The sequence below is a fragment of the Schistocerca serialis genome, chromosome 4 (assembly GCF_023864345.2).
Source record: "Schistocerca serialis cubense isolate TAMUIC-IGC-003099 chromosome 4, iqSchSeri2.2, whole genome shotgun sequence".
NCBI classification, from domain to species: domain Eukaryota; kingdom Metazoa; phylum Arthropoda; class Insecta; order Orthoptera; family Acrididae; genus Schistocerca; species Schistocerca serialis.
This window is the reverse complement of record NC_064641.1, coordinates 599,906,974-599,926,169: the sequence shown is the minus strand read 5'-3', so window position 1 is coordinate 599,926,169 and position 19,196 is coordinate 599,906,974. Positions and strand designations below refer to the sequence as shown.

General features: G+C 36.6%; 1 protein-coding gene across 2 annotated transcripts in view; it reads left to right on the top strand.

The window, feature by feature from the left end:
• The window catches only part of LOC126475376 (AP-5 complex subunit zeta-1-like), a 159,521-nt gene that overhangs the window by 63,771 nt on the left and 76,554 nt on the right, over positions 1-19,196 (top strand). For both annotated transcript variants that reach the window (XM_050103199.1, XM_050103200.1), the window contains one exon: positions 10,597-10,862. In XM_050103199.1, coding sequence (XP_049959156.1) covers positions 10,597-10,862 — 266 coding nt within the window. The remainder of the gene's footprint in view (positions 1-10,596; positions 10,863-19,196) is intronic.

Here is a 19,196-nt window from a genome sequence, read left to right as displayed (position 1 = left end):
AAGCACGAGTCTGTCCACAACTCAAGTTCCAGTCGGATACGATATTGCAATACTCAGGATACATTCAAATAAACTTAGTCATAAATAGCTTTGAATAATGACACAATCCAGTAGCTTGAGAACCAAAATCAGACTATGAAAGCAGACATGCATACATCTTGCTTTATTATCTACACTAGTGAATGTGTTCCACACCATTTGCTAACTGCCCATACAAAATAACCTACGTATATAAAAACCTAGAAAATTCACTTACAAATGATAAAAACAAAATGGACGCTAATTTTAAGTCACATAATGTATTGTATTTGAAAACACATGCATTTATGCTGTCTTTCACAGCCTTGGCTAACAATTCACAAATATCAGTCACAACACAGACCCAGTCAACAGATGCTCAAGTACATTACCCAGCACCCACGATCTCCTTTAAGTTGACTGGTCCAACAGGATACAGCCATACAGCAGTGTGGGGAGTGGACCCGCCCACATCTTCCTGCTTCCTCCTTAGAGTTCTCGTCACGCGCTCCAGTGGATAGGTAACTTCCTGTCTAGCATTCACATCAAATCCTGAAACATTGTTTTGTGTACTAAATGTGCTGTTCAGTACCTTCTTCAGATCACATGAGATATGTTCTTCCTAATAACTTTTCAAAGTCAGTTATATGGGATTTATGTCAGGTGCAACATTAATAAATGGAGTTAAATGCAATTTTTAAAAAAAGGACTATTAAAATAGATAGGGTCAGATACTATTCCTCATTGTTAGAGCACAAATTATAAACATTATCCCATTTCAAAATTGTAAAAGGATGTACTCATTTAGTCTCATACATGTATCAAATTCTAAAGTACATATCTATTAAAGCACGTATCTATATAGTGTATCATAGATTTTAACTCGGTCAGCAGATAAAACAGGACCTTAAAAATCACAACATCTTACATACTATATTCCATTCAAACAAAACACAGCTATCTAGTCTTCTGCATATACAGATAGATTTAAACTCAGTCAATGGATAAGATAGAGCTCTAGAAACTACATGATCTTGAACACTAAATTCATGACAATGGAAAAAGAATGAACAAACAAAAATCAGAAACTTACAGATCATGTTTATATGCTTTCAGTTCAGTGATATTGCGCAATCCAAACAACTTCATATATTTTGGATACACAAGTCTGTATGCATTAGGATGTGGATTTTCATGAACCTCGAATGATCCAATATAAATATCAAAAAATGTCTTTATCTCCGATGTCAACATTTTAGATTTCTCTGTGGCTCTCACCAACACAAGATCCCCTACCTCAAACTTATAAATTCTGCCTTGACCATCCAGTCTGTGTGCTTTCTCCTATCCCCCTGGTTTTTCATCATATCCATAACACATTCCTCCCTCGCTTGTGGTGACAGAATTTTACAAGGTGGAAACTCAACATTTTCAAAAATCAGGTTAGCTGGTCTGCGATTAAACATGATTTGAAATGGTGAAAAACATGTTGAAGAATGTTGTAAGCTGTTCATAATATCCTTAAAATCACTGACTTAATCTTTCCAACTGGTATGATTCTCACTACAATATGTTCTAAACAGTCTTCCAGTCTCTCTCTTATATCTTTGTGCAGGGTTACTCAAAGGATGGTACACCGAGGTTAGAATATGCCTTATTTCTGTGTGATCAACAAAATCTTTCCAAGCTTGTGATCTAAACTGAGAACCATTATTAGTTAAAATTGTTTTAGGAATACCCACCTGATGAAAATACGTGTTTTCAAACCTAGAGTTGATTTGCTTACTGGTAACTTTCTTAAGAGGAAACAGCTTTATGAACTTCAAAAATATGTCAACCACCACAAAATCCATTCTTAGATTTAGGTAAGGGTCCATAAACATCAACAGACACAAGATCAAGGTTACTATTAGGCAGTATGTTTTGCATTTGGCCTCTACTTGTCTTCCTATGTTATAAAACAGATGTTTTCCTGAATCTTTTGTATGCATTTGGTTGATCCACAATGGCAAAAATTCTCATGTGTTTAAGTAATTAAAGTATCAATACACTGTTCCGGCTAAAGTAATTTCCAATCCTCTGAGTCAGTCTTATATGTCCTGAATAAAATACCCTTGTGTACGTTATAATACTGTTCTATTTTTTCTCCTCCTTTCTTACCCAACATGCTCATAACCAATTTCCAGTTTTGATCATGATTTTAATACCTCCAGACGTCTTTGAAAATTTTCAAAATATCTTTTTCCTCTTTCACACCTCTGAAGTATGTAATTTTAAACTCTTTTTCAGCTTCTCCAAAGTTGTTAGATGATTCACTTCCTAAAGATAGCCTAGACAAAGCATCAGCAACTACATTATCTGTGTCCTTAATGTATCTGATTTCATAATAGAGCTGTTGTAAAAACAAGGCCCAATGAGTAGTTCTGTTATGGTACAGCCTATACACCTGAAGATAACATAATGCTTTGTAATCAGTTTAGATAATAACTTTGTGACCTAGTAAATAACATTTAAATTTGTTGAACACCCAATGTACAGCCAGAAGTTCTTGCTCAGTTACAGTGCACGTCTTTTCGTGTTTCTGCAACACTCTACTAGCAAATGCATGAGATGTATGTTTAATAACACCATCAACTTCAACCTCCTGAAATAAATGAGCACCCAATCCAATATCACTGCTGTCTGTCATAATACAAAAAGGAAGAGACAAACCTTGGTTGAACAATATATGACTTTGACACAACTGCCCTTTGACCTCATCGAAAACATCCTGACACTCCTGATTCCAGTCCCAAATGGTTCTTCTTCCAAAGTTCACACAAGCATGAAGCATTCAAAGCTTGGCTGCTACAAAATTTTCTGTAAAATCCAGTTAATTCAAAAAATGATTTAAGCTATTTTTTATTATGCAAGGAGGAGGAAAGTCAGCAGTGGCATCAAGTTTCTCTTTATCAGGTGCAATTCCTTTTTCAGATATGACATGTCTTAAAAATTTAACTTCTTCCACACCAAATTTGCACTTACCTATTTTCAAAGTCATGCCTCCTAATTCTAATTTTGAAAACACATCTTTTAAGAGATTCAAATGTTGTTCCCAAGTCTTTTCAGCGACCAGAATGTCATCAACATACACAATTAATTTTGAACTCACTTCACTTTCTAAGACAGAATCCAGAGCTCTTAGGAATTCAGTTACAGATACATTTAGCCCAAATGGCACGACACAATATTGAAAACACTTACCTCCATACAAAAATGCTGCATACTTTGTAGAATTAATTTCAAGTGGGATCAGGTGAAATCTGGAGATCAAGTCCAAACTAGTCATATATTTTACATGATCAGATTTGTGTAACAGCTCATCCCTGTTCTCAAGATGCTCATTCTCTCTGATAAGAAATTTATTAAGATGTCTAGAGTCCAAAACAATTCTCACTCCACCATTTCTCTTACTTACGACAACTAAAGGATTATTGTAAGCACTCCTACTCTCTTAATTACTCCTCATGTTTCCATTTTCTGAATTTCTTTCTCTACATCTTTCGTTTTTGAAAATGGTATATTATATGGCTTGAGAAAGAAAGGTTGATAATATTTAAGGTAAAGTATGCACTGATAGCCTTTTGCATTTCCTGGTTTTTCGCTAAACATGTTTCTAAACTCCAATAACAAATTCCTAAGTTGTCCCTTTTGTAGGTCACTTCACTTACTTTAGAATCTACTACACTTTCAAACTCTTGATCCTCAATCTCGTCAAAATCTGTATCATCATCAAACACCTTGTACTCACTGTGGTTCACAGTGTTTTGCAAATAGTTACAACTTTTCCCACAGTTTAAGATACAGAAATTAGTTTTCACATAAATATTACTTTTAGATTGCAAAATAAATAATTCTTTATCATTTTATCCAAAACAAGCCTCAACTTTCACTATCCAATCCATACTGAATATTATATTTTCTTCTGGACTGGGATCACTAAGCATCCTTGTTCAAATGTTTTGCCTTCTATACTAAGCATTAAAAGTACCTGAGATTTTACCAATTTGCTTTGCTTACCTGTAGCTCCTCTTATCTTTACACCTACAATGGACATTTCCACAAAATTCTTACTATGTTTAATCTTGTCTCTAAATTGTTCAGCTATACCACAAATTGGACTACCTGTATAAATCAAATGGTTCCCTTCCCATTGATCAATCTTAATCTTAATGTAAGGACATCCAAAATCTGAATTATCGTCTCTGTTATTAGACACCTCATGTAAGAAATCACTTTCAGTTTCATCAAATGCTACATCTAGACTGATTCTGCAAGGTTTTAACAACTTTACTGGTATCATACCATTACTTTGGTTACTCATGTTCTCAGGTAAAGATTGAACACACTGAATGGATTCCATGGCACAACTAACATCACTTATTACAGGAGGAACACAAAATATATTACTGTCAAAATTACATTTCCTACTTAGATCTTCTTTCACTTCATTCCACAAATTTGTATACAAATTCTGACCAACCGCAGCTAACTTACTCCAGAATGCACATTTATTTACGTTATTGTCAATTTGGTCCCACACAAATTTCAAGAAGTTTTCACCTTTATTCTCTAAGCTTACAGATAACTCATCTTTACTGTTTGGATCATTACTCTGCATGACATTAATGAAAAACTGCTTTGACTTGTCTGGTATTCCATGACTTTCACTTACATCATTAAATACATCACTTACCTATGAAACTTCATTATTCTTAAACTCCACAAAACCTGATACCCATCATCATCATCATTATCATTATTATTATCATTCTTCCAAAATTGCTTCGTCAATAACATCATTAAGACAACAAGTTTCATCTCCATTAAAGTCACACACCTCACCTACATTCATTTGCAATAAGCTACCAGTCTCAGACTTACCACCCTCAGTCATTTCACAGCTCTCATTCTTATCTACATCAAAAATACCACCTAATTCAGATCCAATACAGTCATCACCTATTTTTCATACATCAATAACGTTTTTTTTCTGAGCAAGAGAAGAAATCATTAGTAAACACTACATCCAAATTCTCATTACTCTCACATTCTGGTCTGTGATCAGCACCTACATCATTATAATTATACATAGTATTCCAAAACTTTTGGTCAAAACATAATTGAGAAATCTGATGTTCCTTCTGTTCAACTTCAGGCACCTGTGCCATGTTATTAATACTGTTATTATTGTCTAATTGGAAGTGTAAATTGAGGGTCCTGTACTTGTTGTGTTTCCGCACCCCAAAACTGTGGACCTTCATTGGGTGCCGTTTCCTGAATAGTTGCCTCTATGGTTGTTTCTTCTGTTAAGTTGACCATGGTTATCCCCATTATTCCTATTCTGGTGATGTTCAAAATTTCTGTCTCTGTTACCATTTTGACCCTGATGGAAATTACCATGATCTCTGTTTCTATAGTTATTACTATTATGATCTTTATCATTTCGATTGTTATGGTACATGCTTCTTTCTATTGCCAACATATCATAAAAATTGTTCAAGGCAATCGTCAGGTCCATGTACTAAATCCCATTGCAACCTCTCTGGCAAACTCCTTTTTAGTGCATCAGTCAATGTCATTTCATCAAATGGTTTATCTAGATGAGCTAATTTCTTAAGTTGATTCTTACAGAACTCTTTCAAGGTACTATTCCTATAATTTCGACAATTCATAAATTCACTTTTAATAACTTTTTTTGAAACTTTGATATGTTTCCCACTGACTTAAATTTAGATTTACCCACGACAGAGCTTTGCCTTCAAGACATGTTTTAACAAATTTAATTTTTTTGGTCGTCACCCATGCCTGACACAAAACTATCTCTACAGTGGTGTAGAAAATCCACTGGACGTAAATTGTCTGATGGAAAACTTCTTATTGGAATGTTGGACCACGCAATACCATTATTTGAATACAGACTGTTGTGAATGCAATTTTCCTGAACTATTGAAATTTTTGATGTAAAAGATTTACGTTAGTTAGCATATTGTTTTAAAATATTTTATCTGAACTGCTAAAGTTCTGTACCATTTTTTCCTCTAAGACCTTCTGTTGAACTCTGACATCTTTAACATTCTTCTCCTGTTATGAAGATTGTGCAACTAACTCATTTTTCAAAACAATAAATTTAGTTTCTAAGACATCAACTTTTTCGTTCACACTTTTTAATCCATCCAACAACCCATTGGTAGTTCCAAAACCTGATTACTAAGTTGGTCTATTTGGTATTGTACCCTGTCCATTTTACTATTGTTTTCAGACTGTTCTGTTTTCATTTCCTATAATTTTGCTAAAATCAACTGCAAAATATCAGTTTTAAATGTTTCTATGTTGACTATACTTTCACTTGGTTTAAACATGTCTTGGCTGGGTTCTACAGCTTTCACTTCATCACCCCTACCCTTGTCTCTATTCATTATCCTGGCAATCACACGAATCCACCATGAAAAACTAATTTCACAAATAGTTTGTACGTATCTTTTCTGATATCCTTCATCATAGTTGTAAAGTCCTCTTTCAATTCATCCGGTCCATCAATGTTGATATTATCTCATCACTGTTGATACGACTTTGTTGTGCAGCTCTTAGGTCTTTTTTTGTCAAGTGATTGAAGTTCATTTACATAAAAACTGCAAATACAAATAACTGTCCTTTCTTCTTTAGCAACAGAGAAAACTTCGTTATCAGTCAACAGATCCCAGCTGACACACACACTTGTAATCTTACCCTCCCACATATCACTATTAAAATTCTCTTAGTTCTTCATTATTTTCAAAAGCTTCGAGAGGCATAAGATATGCAAATGAAAAACTCTTTACTTATCTTCATTATCTCACTGTTGTTGTTGTTGTTGTTGTTGTTGAAGTTGTTGGCTCCACTTTTTGTGTCTAGGGCTACATTCTTGCAGCTGAAATTTTGATTTAATGTTGTGGGTTCCTGGTGACTAAATAACTGATGAAGATTTGCCTATATATTTCTTGAATTTTATTCTTTGTCACATTATTTAATATTACACTGTCTTTACATTTTCCACATTTAAAAAAACCAGTAATTACATTGTTGTTGACAAACTTAGAAAAGCCATCAAAGGCATGTCCATTACTCGCAACTTTCTGCCGAGCTCACAATATTCCAGAGAATTTACAAAGCAAAAGAGTTTACAAACTTGGTCAAAAAAAGAAAAATCATCACCAAGTTATATCATTATTATATACATGAGTCCAGAAATAAATTTAATAATTATCATTAGATTTTGCAATTAATACTATTAATTTTAAGTATGCCAGAAAAATCGTAATTTCAAATATTTCTAAAACAAGAATGATTTTAACTGTTAGTGTGTATCGATTGTAACACATTAATTTTTTTTGTACATTTTTGCCTGAAATATAATATGTCATATGCAGAATCATATGAAATTCTTAAAATAGTTAAACAACTGTGATAATGTTCACCTATACAAGAATCGATAGTATAAATGGTATCGGTTATTTCTATAAAAGAAAAACTAATGTCAGAGGAGGGTGTCTCATTACAACTGGCTGCTTACCTTCAGGTGCACAATGAAGATGGACATAAGGCCCGGTATTGGTCTGGCATAATAAATTTAAAAAAATAAAAGCTCTGCATCGATGTGACTTTTAGTGATATTGAAGTTCCTGAGATTCATGCGAGGTGCAGAACAGCGTGTGTGCAACAGGTTTATTTCAGTTGGCAGATTTATTTCAGCTGGCAGTTCAAGGACTGTATTTTAATTATGTTCATGAAAATATCCTAACAGATATGGAGATTTTTACTTACTGTTTGAAAGTAATTAGGATAACTATTATAAATGAATTTAAAAAATATTATATTTTAACTATGTTTTGTGCTTAGTTGAAAATGTTGGGTGTGTTGTGTCAGTTATTATTTCATGCTGTAAAAACAAATGTGGACTTTAGTATCTGATAATTGCACTATAAAACAGACATACAGGGTGATCAGGGAGTGACTAGGCATAACTTCTGTCTTTTCAGAGTTATTTATTTGAAATTAATACAGTGTGTACACTGTTGATGGGAATACAATTGCATATGTTGGAACTCCATTAAATTTCTACATAGGGACCTGTGGCATTGACCAATCTCCTCAAACTACCTGGAATGGAATCCACATCTTTCTGGAGGAACTTGTGTGGAATGTTGGTAAGAACTCTCCAAATCCGTGCTTCCAGTGTGCGAGGTTTCATCTAGTACGCTTCCTCTTTTGCCCCACCCTACAAAAAAAAGCTCACAGGATGTCAAGACTGGACTTCTTGCAGGCCACTCATGAGGTCCATGTACCCCCAGCCAATGTCCTGGAAACTTCTCATCTAACCAGTTCCGCATGACATTTGCAAAGTGAGGCAGTGCGCCATCTTACATGAAGATGATGTCATCAGTATTTTCTCATCCACATACTGTGGGTCAAACATAATTGTGAAGCATTTGAAGGTAGCTTTCCCCGTTCATTGTGTAATGCAGGAGATATGGGCTGATGACGTTTGTGGCCATTATTCCACACTGTATGGGCACTTTTGAATGAGAATGCATCTTCTCCACCATAACTCCAGGATCATGTGACACCAATTAATGACAGTTCTGCCAATTGACAAAACCTCCCACATGGAATATGGTCTTGTTGCTCCAGATGATGTTCTGAAACAATTGAACCCAATCTGCATGCCAACCCAACATCAACTCCCCTGCTCTATTCTGTGATCAGAGTCTTCTGGTGTCAGCTGCTGCACATAATGGGGTTTCCGTTCTCAAAAGTTTAATTCTTTATACAACACCTGATGCACAGCATGTCTTGTGTGTCTGTTCTCACAAACTGCCTGATGTGTTGATTTCCCCAGGCTGCAATTGAACTTGTTCTGCACAGTCGCCACATTCTCAGGACACTGAGACGTGGATGGACGGCCTGTTTTTGCTGTTCCTTTACCAAACCTGTACTCATTTAGCTTTGTGTGACAATTCTTTATTGTCTCCAGACAAATTTTGGCATTCCTTCCCTTCACCATACACCACCATCTCTGCACAAGAATGATTGAATTACATACCTCATAATGTGAAGCAGTCTGTGTGTATTATCTAACTGTAAGGCCATCAGTCATCTTTGCTGGTGTTGAGTGTCCCATCTCTTGCAGCCATTATTGGTATTACACAACATGAAAAATGACTATCCTGTTTAGTGTTTGGTATGTTTGCACTATTTCCAATATTATTCCTTCAGTATTGAAAACTTAACAGCCGTTTAATGATACCTGGTTACTGTTGTGACTTGGCAAGACAGCCAAGTCACCATGAGAGGAAGCCGAAAGGCACGCGTTAAGCTGACGCAGATTGGCGTGAGGTCTGGAACAGTTAAAGGAATTAATAGTAGCAAATAAAGTACATAGTTGATGTAATACTTAACTTTAATCCACAATTGTAGAACATCTCTCTTGACGGTACATGTTATAACCACAATATAAAATAATATCAAATGTTATGGCGCCTTGCTAGGTCGTAGCAAATGACGTAGCTGAAGGCTATGCTAACTATCGTCTCGACAAATGAGAGCGTAATTGTCAGTGATCCATCTCTGGCTAAGTCGGCTGTACAACTGTGCACTGACTCACATACTAAGTGAGAGATTCTCACTTGGCTGCAGTAACCATTCAAAATGAGTGTTACATTTGAAAAGCTCGTCATTCGTGATATACTTCCTGTAATACAGTTTTTAGAAGTGAAATATCGCAACACCATTAATAATCATCACAAAATTTGTGCTGTATATGAACAAAAATGTGAAGAGTGAAGGTACTTTGCTTCAGTGGTGTCATTTAAGAGTGGAAGAATGAATGAATTAGCCACCTGCCTTATGTTTGTCAATGAACTGTTACTGAAATTGATGAATATTTCATGAAAATGTGTTTTATGAACTCAGCTGTCAGACTATCTTCTGCATTTTTCTTTTTCTCCCCCCCCCCTCCCCCCCCTCCCCCCCCCCCCCCCCCCCCCCCCCCTCCACCCATGAGATCATGTCTATACAATTAGGGTACAAGTTCTTTGTTCCAAAAGTACTTTCTGGGAATGACAAAAGTGAACATATGACTGATTCTCTGGACTTCTTTTTTGTCAGAATGCTTAAGGAGGAGGCTTGTGCGACAGACTCATAAGTTCTGATGAGTTATAAGTTTTTGTACGCTAGTGTAGAGACTGGATAGCAGTTGATAGTGTAGGAGTCACAGCAAGTTGCCCAACAAACCAAATAAAAGCACATCAAACTCTGCCAGCCAGAAAGTATCCTCTTCTTTTTTGGGGGGGGGAAATGAATCTTGTTTGTGGATCTTAAGAAACGTGGATGGACAATTAATTCTGAAGTTTATTGTAAGACATCAAGAAAGTAGAACAACTGTTTGGACTAAGTGACATAATCAGTACTTATATGATGGTTTCATACATTAACAGATGCTGTGTCATAAGAATACTGATCAGGTTCTGTCGTCTTTCCAACAAAATGCTTCTTTTTCAGGTGAGACAATGGGATATAACTCTTATCACATCAGTGAGCAACTGTTTGGAGATGCAGTGTATCACAGCTATTCTTCGGACATAGCTGCTATGGATATCATGCTTTTTATATGGAAGAACCAAAATAAATTAGCTACACTTGAACAAAATATGTTGAAAAAATACTTTCCTAATCTGCTTAAAATTATTGCTTCTCATCCTCATCTTGTCATAGAAGAGTTTTTAGAAATAATCCCCACATTTGTTGCACCTGCGACTGTTGTTGAGGTAAGTCAGAATTGCTATTTTCCAGTAATATGTGTTATTTTGAACTGTAGACTTCATATGTCACTTAAATTTAAATCCTAAATATGAACATGTAGAAAAAATCTAGCCCGAGTGACAGAGGAGAAGCACCTACTTGCTAATCTGGGGATCTGTACAGGTAGGAGAAGAACTGTTTGAAACATGAAAAGCCAAAGATCTTGTTCTTTAGCTTTTCTCTGTCACATATCACTTAATTACTGGTACCATTAAGACTTGTGCATTTCTCAGTTTGAATTTGCTGAATACTTTTATTGTCTGATTTTATACATTGGTACTTTTTGGCACAAACCCACTTGGAAGTTTCACAAATATGAAAATTTCGTAGAGGTGTGTTATCTGTGACAATTTAAAATACAAGACCTGAGAAAGAAAGAAACAAAACTTATAGCTCCACAACAGGCTTGCAGCAGCATCACATTGAGAATGGGGTGACTGTTTGAATCAAGGCCATGTACAATCTTTCATAAGAATAATGTCCACAGGTGTAATGCTTACTGGGTTCATTTCTCACTCTTTTCAAATGAAAATCAAGCAAAATAGATGCATCTTGTGACAAAAAATCTTAATACATACAATGCTGCACCCATAATTTGAACAGCACAGGGTGTCACAACACCAACATGCAGCTCCAAATGAGTACACTCTATAGACATTGTTCATCCATTTAGTTTTATTGCCAGCTGGGGAGCATGGCTGTAAAAGCTTTTGCAGTGGAGTCCTTGCATAAAAAGTTCTCAGTTTACTTGCCATGTCAAGTTCAGATAAAATCCCGAGCTTTTAATAATAGTGAAACTGGCAAGTCTCCCCCTCTTTATTTCCAGGAGAGAACATCTGATAGGCTGAATTACATCATTGCAACAACACGGAATTAGCAATTACCAAGGTCGTGCCCTCTATGTCCATAGATTATGTTTGCACTCTTTATCAAGCATTGCTTGCAGTGCTATCCCTGCAAGAAGTCTTCATCTATGCTTTTTCCTTGTCAAGCATACACTTCCTTACATTGCTAAGTGCATAGCTAGTCTCTGAGTTCAATTAGTTCATGCGTGAGTTAGTATTCTCGTTTGTTCAAACAAAACCCTGTATTTATTTCATAGGTTGTGCTCAGCTACCACTGATTTTTCTGAATTCTTGTATTTAAGATGACACTGATGCCCAGTGTAATGAATGACAACAATCCCTATACACTGGTCCACGTACCTTTTGCCACCCTTGCAAGAAATATGATAAATGCCCAGCACTCTCAGTCCAAGATTATCTTTAATGGATCACAACATTTCTTGAATTTTCCTGTGTGGCTGGGAGACTTGTCCAAGCCCTTGCCTGTTTAGAACTCTACCTATCTTACTAGTTTTTGCAGGGCTTGATGAAAGACATACTTTGTGTTGGTTCTCTTGGCTTGTTTGACGGGCATCATGTCTTGGTTTCCTCAACAACAGTGGCCCCATATCAGGGACAGAACACGTCTACGTCTCCATCTGTATTCTGCAAATGACTATGAGGTGTATGGCAGAGGGTATGTCCCATTGTACCAGTTATCAGTGTTTCTTCCCATTCGTTCACATATGGAGCATGGGGAGATTGAGTGTATGAATGCCTCTGTGCATGCAGTAATTATTGTAATCTTATCCTCACAATCCCTATGTGAGCCATACATAGGTCATTGTAGTATAGTCCTAGAGTCATCATTTAAAACCAGTTCTTGAAAGTTTGTTAATAGGCTTTCTCATGATAGTTTACATCTGTCTTCAAGAGACTTCCAGTTCCTTCAGCATCTCTGTGACACACCTCAAGGATTGAATAAATCTGTGACCATGTGTGCTGTCCTTTGCTGTATGCAGTCAATAGTCCCTCTTAGTCCTATCTGGTGAGGGTCCCACACACTTGAGCAATATTCTAAAACTGGTCACATGACTGATTTGTAAACACTCTCCAGAATGAAATTTTTACTCTGCAGTGGAGTGTGTGCTGACGTGAAACTGCCTGGCAGATTAAAACTGTGTGCCGGGCCAAGAATTGAACTCAGGACCTATGCCTTTCGCAGGCAAATGTCTACCAACTGAGCTCCCCAAGCATGAATCACAATCTATCCTCCCAGTTTTACTTCTGCCAGTTCCTTGTCTCCTACTTTGCAAACTTCACATAAGCTCTCCTGCAAACCTAGCAGAACTAGCACTCCTGGAAGAAAGGATGTTGTGGAGACATGGCCTAGCTACAGCCTGGGGGGTATTTCCAGAAAGAAATTTTCACTCTGCAGCAGAGTGTGTTCTTATATGAAACTTCCTTGCAGATTAAAACTGTGTGCTGGACCGAGACTTGAACTTGGGACCTTTGCCTTTCGCGGGCACCTGCCTGCAAAAGGCAAAGGTCCCAAGTTCGACTCTCAGTCTGGCACACAGTTTTAATCTGCCTAGAAGTTTCGTGTAACCAATCTCTTTTGTAGACTGATTGCACTTTCCCAGTATTCTACCAATAAACGGAAGTCTACCATTTGCTTTACCCATGGCTAAAACTGTGTGATCTTTCCATTCTTATCTCAACAAAGTGTTACACCCAGATATTTGTATGAGTTGGCCAATCCCAACAGTGACTCAGTGATATTATAGTCGTAGGAACCTACATTTTTTCATTTTGTAAAGTGCAAAATTTTATGTAGCAGCAGCCCCTTATCAGCTAGAGTGCCCACACAACAGACAAGCAAATTGGGCTGCCAATCTCCCTTCAAGAACTCATATCAAAACATTGCCAGTGAATGTAAATATCAACAGACCTTCCACATAAACACATCACAACTTTGTGAAAAGCCATGTGACAGAGATCCACTAATTGGAACTAATATGACTAAGTGTAGCACTCCGCAGAATCGGAGTTATAAGCACCCCAGCTGTGTCAGAATGGCATTGTGTACTTACAGCTAGCACAGCACCAGCCATTAGTTACGCTGGCTGTAGCCCAGTAGACTCTTGCTGTAGTCTTCTGTAAAAATTTGTATCTTGCTGGGTGTAACGCCACTTTGGAATTGTGTAGCATAGCATTTTAGTTGTTATTATTTCGTTTCATTGTCTTGTAACTTTTATCTGTTTTTTTCCACCACAAGATTTATTGTGTTTCTTGTTATTCTTGAGTTTGAAAATTAGTGGACACCAAGAAGGCGTTTTAGTTAAATAAAATGTGTTCAAACTTGATCATTAGTTCTTTTCTGCCGACCACAGGACACTACTTTTACATTTCTGAACATTTAGAGCAAGTTGCTGACCTCTGCACCACTTTGAAATCTTTTCAAGATCTGACTGAATATATATGCAGCTTTTTTCAGGCAGTACTTTGTCATAGATAACTGCATCATTTGCAAAAAAGTCTGAGGTTACTATTAATATTGTCTTCAAAGTCGTTAATATGCAACATGAACAGCAAGAGTCCAAACGCACTTCCCAGGGGCACACCTGAAGTCATTTCTACATCTGACGATGACTCTCCATCCAAGGTAACATGATTCGTCCTCCCTACCAGAAAGGCCTCAACCCAGTCACAAATTTCACTTGATGCCCCCTTATGATCGTACTTTTGACAGCAGACATATTTGTGGCATTGAGTCAAATGCTTTTCAGAAATCGATAAATACTACTTCTACCTGACCACCTTGATCCCAAGCTTTCAGTATGTCATGTGACAAAAGTGCGAGTTGAGTTTCACATGGTCAATATTTTAGGAATCCATGCTGGATGGCATTGAGAAGGTCATTCTGTTCAAGATATCTCATTATGTTTGAGCTCAGAATATGTTCTAAGATTCTGCAACAAATCATTGTCAAAGGTGCTGTACGGTAGACTTCTACTACCCTTCTTGTAGCCCGGTGTGCCCTGTGCTTTTTTCCAAGAACAGGCCATGGTTTTTTGTTCAAGGGATCTACAATAGATTATAGTCAGAAGAGGGGCTAACTGAACTACAGATTTGCTATAGAATCTGATGTGGATTCGATTTTAATGATTTCAGCTGTTTCTCAACACCACTGGCATTGATACTTATTCATGATTTCAGTGGTACAAGTATTAAATTGGAACAGTTCTCTTGTGTTTTACTTCATAAAGCAACATTTGGAAATGGAGTTAAGCATTTCAGCTTTTGCTTTCAAATAAAGGAAAATCCAGGATAGAACGTAACAATATAATGAAAAGGATAGTTGCTACTCACCATATAGCAGAGATGCTGAGTTGCAGATATGCACAACAAAAAGAATGAAGTATTTGAATGTGTATGTATTTATTTCGGTGTGTGTCCCAGTCTTCTGTACAGATCTAAAAATCCATACTAGGTTAACTGGATTGTAGTTAACAAATGGATGTTTGGCATGAGATTGTCCTGTGTGATCAGGGTTAGAGTGCTTGCCAGCTGCCTTGTTTTTTCAGGTCTGGTGTGAACTGTTTGATGTAATTAATCTGAACATTGCGAAGTTGAAATAGAAGCAAAGTATCCTGATATTGGTTTAGAAAAAAGATGAGAAACAGATATTCCCTTGCTTTGCTGTGTTGTATGCAAATGCCAAACAAAGGAAAACCCAGGATAGAACGTAACAATATAATGAAAAGGATAGTTGCTACTCACCATATAGCAGAGATGCTGAGTCGCAGATATGCACAACAAAAAGAATGAAGTATTTGAATGTGTATGTATTTATTTCGGTGTGTGTCCCAGTCTTCTGTACAGACCTAAAAATCCATACTAGGTTAACTGGATTGTAGTTAACAAATGGATGTTTGGCATGAGATTGTCCTGTGTGATCAGGGTTAGAGTGCTTGCCAGCTGCCTTGTTTTTTCAGGTCTGGTGATGAACTGTTTGATGTAATTAATCTGAACATTGCGAAGTTGAAATAGAAGCAAAGTATCCTGATATTGGTTTAGAAAAAAGATGAGAAACAGATATTCCCTTGCTTTGCTGTGTTGTATGCAAATGCCATGAGAGGCAGTATGGTATCCTAGCCTCACTGTTCTGCATCAGTGTATACAGAGTGTGTATCTGCAGGTAGTGAACAGTTTTCATCCAGTAGGTGATGTGTTGTGAAATTACCTCTGACACCAGTCTTAATTGAAACACTTTTCCGTGATCAAAGACATACTCAGGGAGCTCCATGCTTCAAAATTATGTCTTCTACAATAAAACTGCCAAAATCCAGAACTTTTGTGGAAGTGTAGTCACTGAGGTAGTCAGTGCTCACTATTACCCACTTATTACCATTTTCTGTCTTGGGAAACTTCCTGAGGAGATCAGTTCCCTTCTGAGCAACTGCATTAGGAATTGGTAGCAGGTGTCCCGGGACTAATTGAAGCACATACATCCATCACTGGCTTACATAATGTCTGACAAATCAGTAGAGACCTGGCAAATGATACCTGCTTCTGGTTCTGTTAAGGGTCTTCACAAATCCCAGATGACCTGATACAGGATTTGTAAAAATACTTCAGTATGACTGGTATAGTGTAATTATCTATCTTTACTATCAGATGACTGATAAAAATGAAATGTAAATAATTGAGTTGTAAGTTGAAATTAAAATAACCTATTGAAAAACCCTCATAAAGATGCAAGTGTGTCAGAGGGACACTCAACTGTTACACTACACTAATACTTGGAGTGTCCATATGAAACAGAGAAAAATATATCCATAGTAGTACTTGACTAAGGTCAATGAAATCATAACAGGGATAATTCATTTGTCCAATTCATCAACCAAGATGAGTAATTTATTGGTGTAATGTACATTACAGGGTGGCACATGTAGGTGTCAATTGTATATACACCTGTACTCTTTTACCTTAAAAGACTAAATGATGATTTTTCTCAGATAAATTTACTTTTAATAATGCATTGCAAACACTAGGTGTAGTGCTTTATTTCAAGTACTTGACAGTGTCTTCGGATTATTGTGATCACTCTAGCAGAGTTTGTTACTATCGTGATCTGAAATTTAAGTAGTATTATACTGGCCATAAGTCCATTTATATAGTGTGTCATCTATTTGTCTGGATTCTTCTTTGAGAGCTTCTTTCATCTCTAACATATATGGTCTTCAGTAATGCTAGATCTTATTTTTGTTCAACTGTAGTCTTCAATAGCACAATGATAACTGAGATACCGAGATATCGTTAGTACTGGAATGTTCCTCCAACAGATTCTGTGAAAGGCAGTTGTTATCTTTGTGTTTGCATAAATTTTTGTATTGTTACTGTTGTGACATGACACCCCTGAAGCTTCAGTGCCCATCGAACCATTGTCATGCTGGATATGTTAGGCTTATCATCCTACATGGAGGAGGGTGGTGGTCGGTCACAAAGTGAATGGTCTGCTATATAAATAGGGTCAGAATTTACAAATTCTCGAAATAACTGCAAGAGACTCTTTCTCAGTTGTATAATAATTGCTAGTGGACTTGGAGATTAATCTGTAGGTGTAAGCAGTCACATTTCCATGCCTTCCTAGATTTGAACGAGAACTGCACAAGACCCACAACCACTAACATCAGTGCCCCAAGAAGTGGAAAACTTGTTACGGCTATTACGTTTTCTGGATCCAAGCATATTATGTTAACTAGATGCTTAAAGATTTTTATATTTTTGTTGGTGAAGAGGCATTTTAGGTCTTGGACACATTTCAGTACAATTGTCAAATGACCCAGAAGCTCTTCAAATGTCATTCAAGTGGAAAAGACACAGCTTACATGTAAATTGTTGATGCAGGTTGTTATTCATGGGTTCAGATGTACTTACTCTACTTTCTGTGTCTAGGCGAGAGCATTTAAATTCTATTCTTCCAAAACTCTGCAGCTTTATTGGTCTTATCATTGCACAGAAATAGATCATCTGCTGTGCAATCAAACTCCATCTGTGGGCACATGAGCAAATGTTCAATCCTCTGTGTTACTCCACATTCACAGTAATCATCTTCTTGGTCTAGTGGGTAGCGTTGCTTCCTCCGGATCATGGGGTCCTGGGTTCTGAAGTGGCACTTTGGGAGGAGTATATTTATTTATTTATTTATATTTTTCTCATTTGTTCGGAGCAAAAATTGTTAAACGATTTTTACTTGAAATCTATCATTCAAAGAAATTTAAATATACACTTTCATTTTTTTTACTACTGTGTTATTTAACTATTTTAGAAAATTATTTCAAAATTGGTTTTTCTTTTACGTAACTCGCAACTGAACAGTAAAATCATCAAACATAATGGACTGATTTACCTCCAAGAACATTACTTGAAAATGAAAATATTACAGTATTATAGTTAGCCTCATCGTATTTGTACTTGAAGAGCGTGGACTCAAATATTGAAATTTATTGTGGACCCACACAACATTCAGAATACTCCGCTTACCGTCATATCCAGGCTATGGTAGTTGAATCCTGGCTCTCACATAAGCTGAAAACTAAAATCTCGAAACTAATGTTGCTCTCTGCTGCAGCTCATTGCTATGAAAAAATGTTTGTTAAATGTTAAGGTGGGTGATCTTTGCATTTCCGCTATATAGGTCGACGAATAATGGCATCCGTTGAAATATCGGCCTCTAAAATTGTATAAATGAAAGTATAGTCTGTCTCAAAGACATTAGCCTTGTGTTTGTTTTGTGCTAAGGTTTTCATACTTTTAAAGAACACACACACACACACACACACACACACACAGTTTTTTGTGCACCATATTGTCATCTTCCATGTCTTTTTACTATATAACGTTCAATATCTGCACTTCTAGGCCTACAATAAAAAGTTTAACCTTCACAGTTTCTCTCAGTTTAAGGTTAATTGTCTTGGCTAGCAAATTCAGCACTGACATTTTAAATTCCAGTCAGACTGTTTTTCAGTTCACTCAGGGTTATGCAGTTCTTTCCTTTATAAATTACAGTTCATAATTATGTTTCCATATATACAAAATGTCTCTGTCAGATTTTAGACAATACAATTGTATTTTTGTCCTATCTGTGGTGAGTCCCATGTCATGTCTGCTTTTTTTGCCCACTTGTCTCCCAGAGCCAGACTCAACTTTACAGAAACTTTGACCATACTGTTATCTATGAATTTTTCATTTATTTTTGATGTCTTAAGACATTCACATATGCTCAAAGTGCAAGCTCGTATGTTTATGGTTGTGTAACCAAGTGCAAATCAATAATAGTAATTTAAAGAAAAAATCTTAGTATTTTCAGTCAAGATCACATTTTACAAGGGCCTATCTTTAGACAGGTAAGTTAAACGCATAATTTCCTGCGAACACGACACATGAGGTGTCTTTGGTGTCAATGTG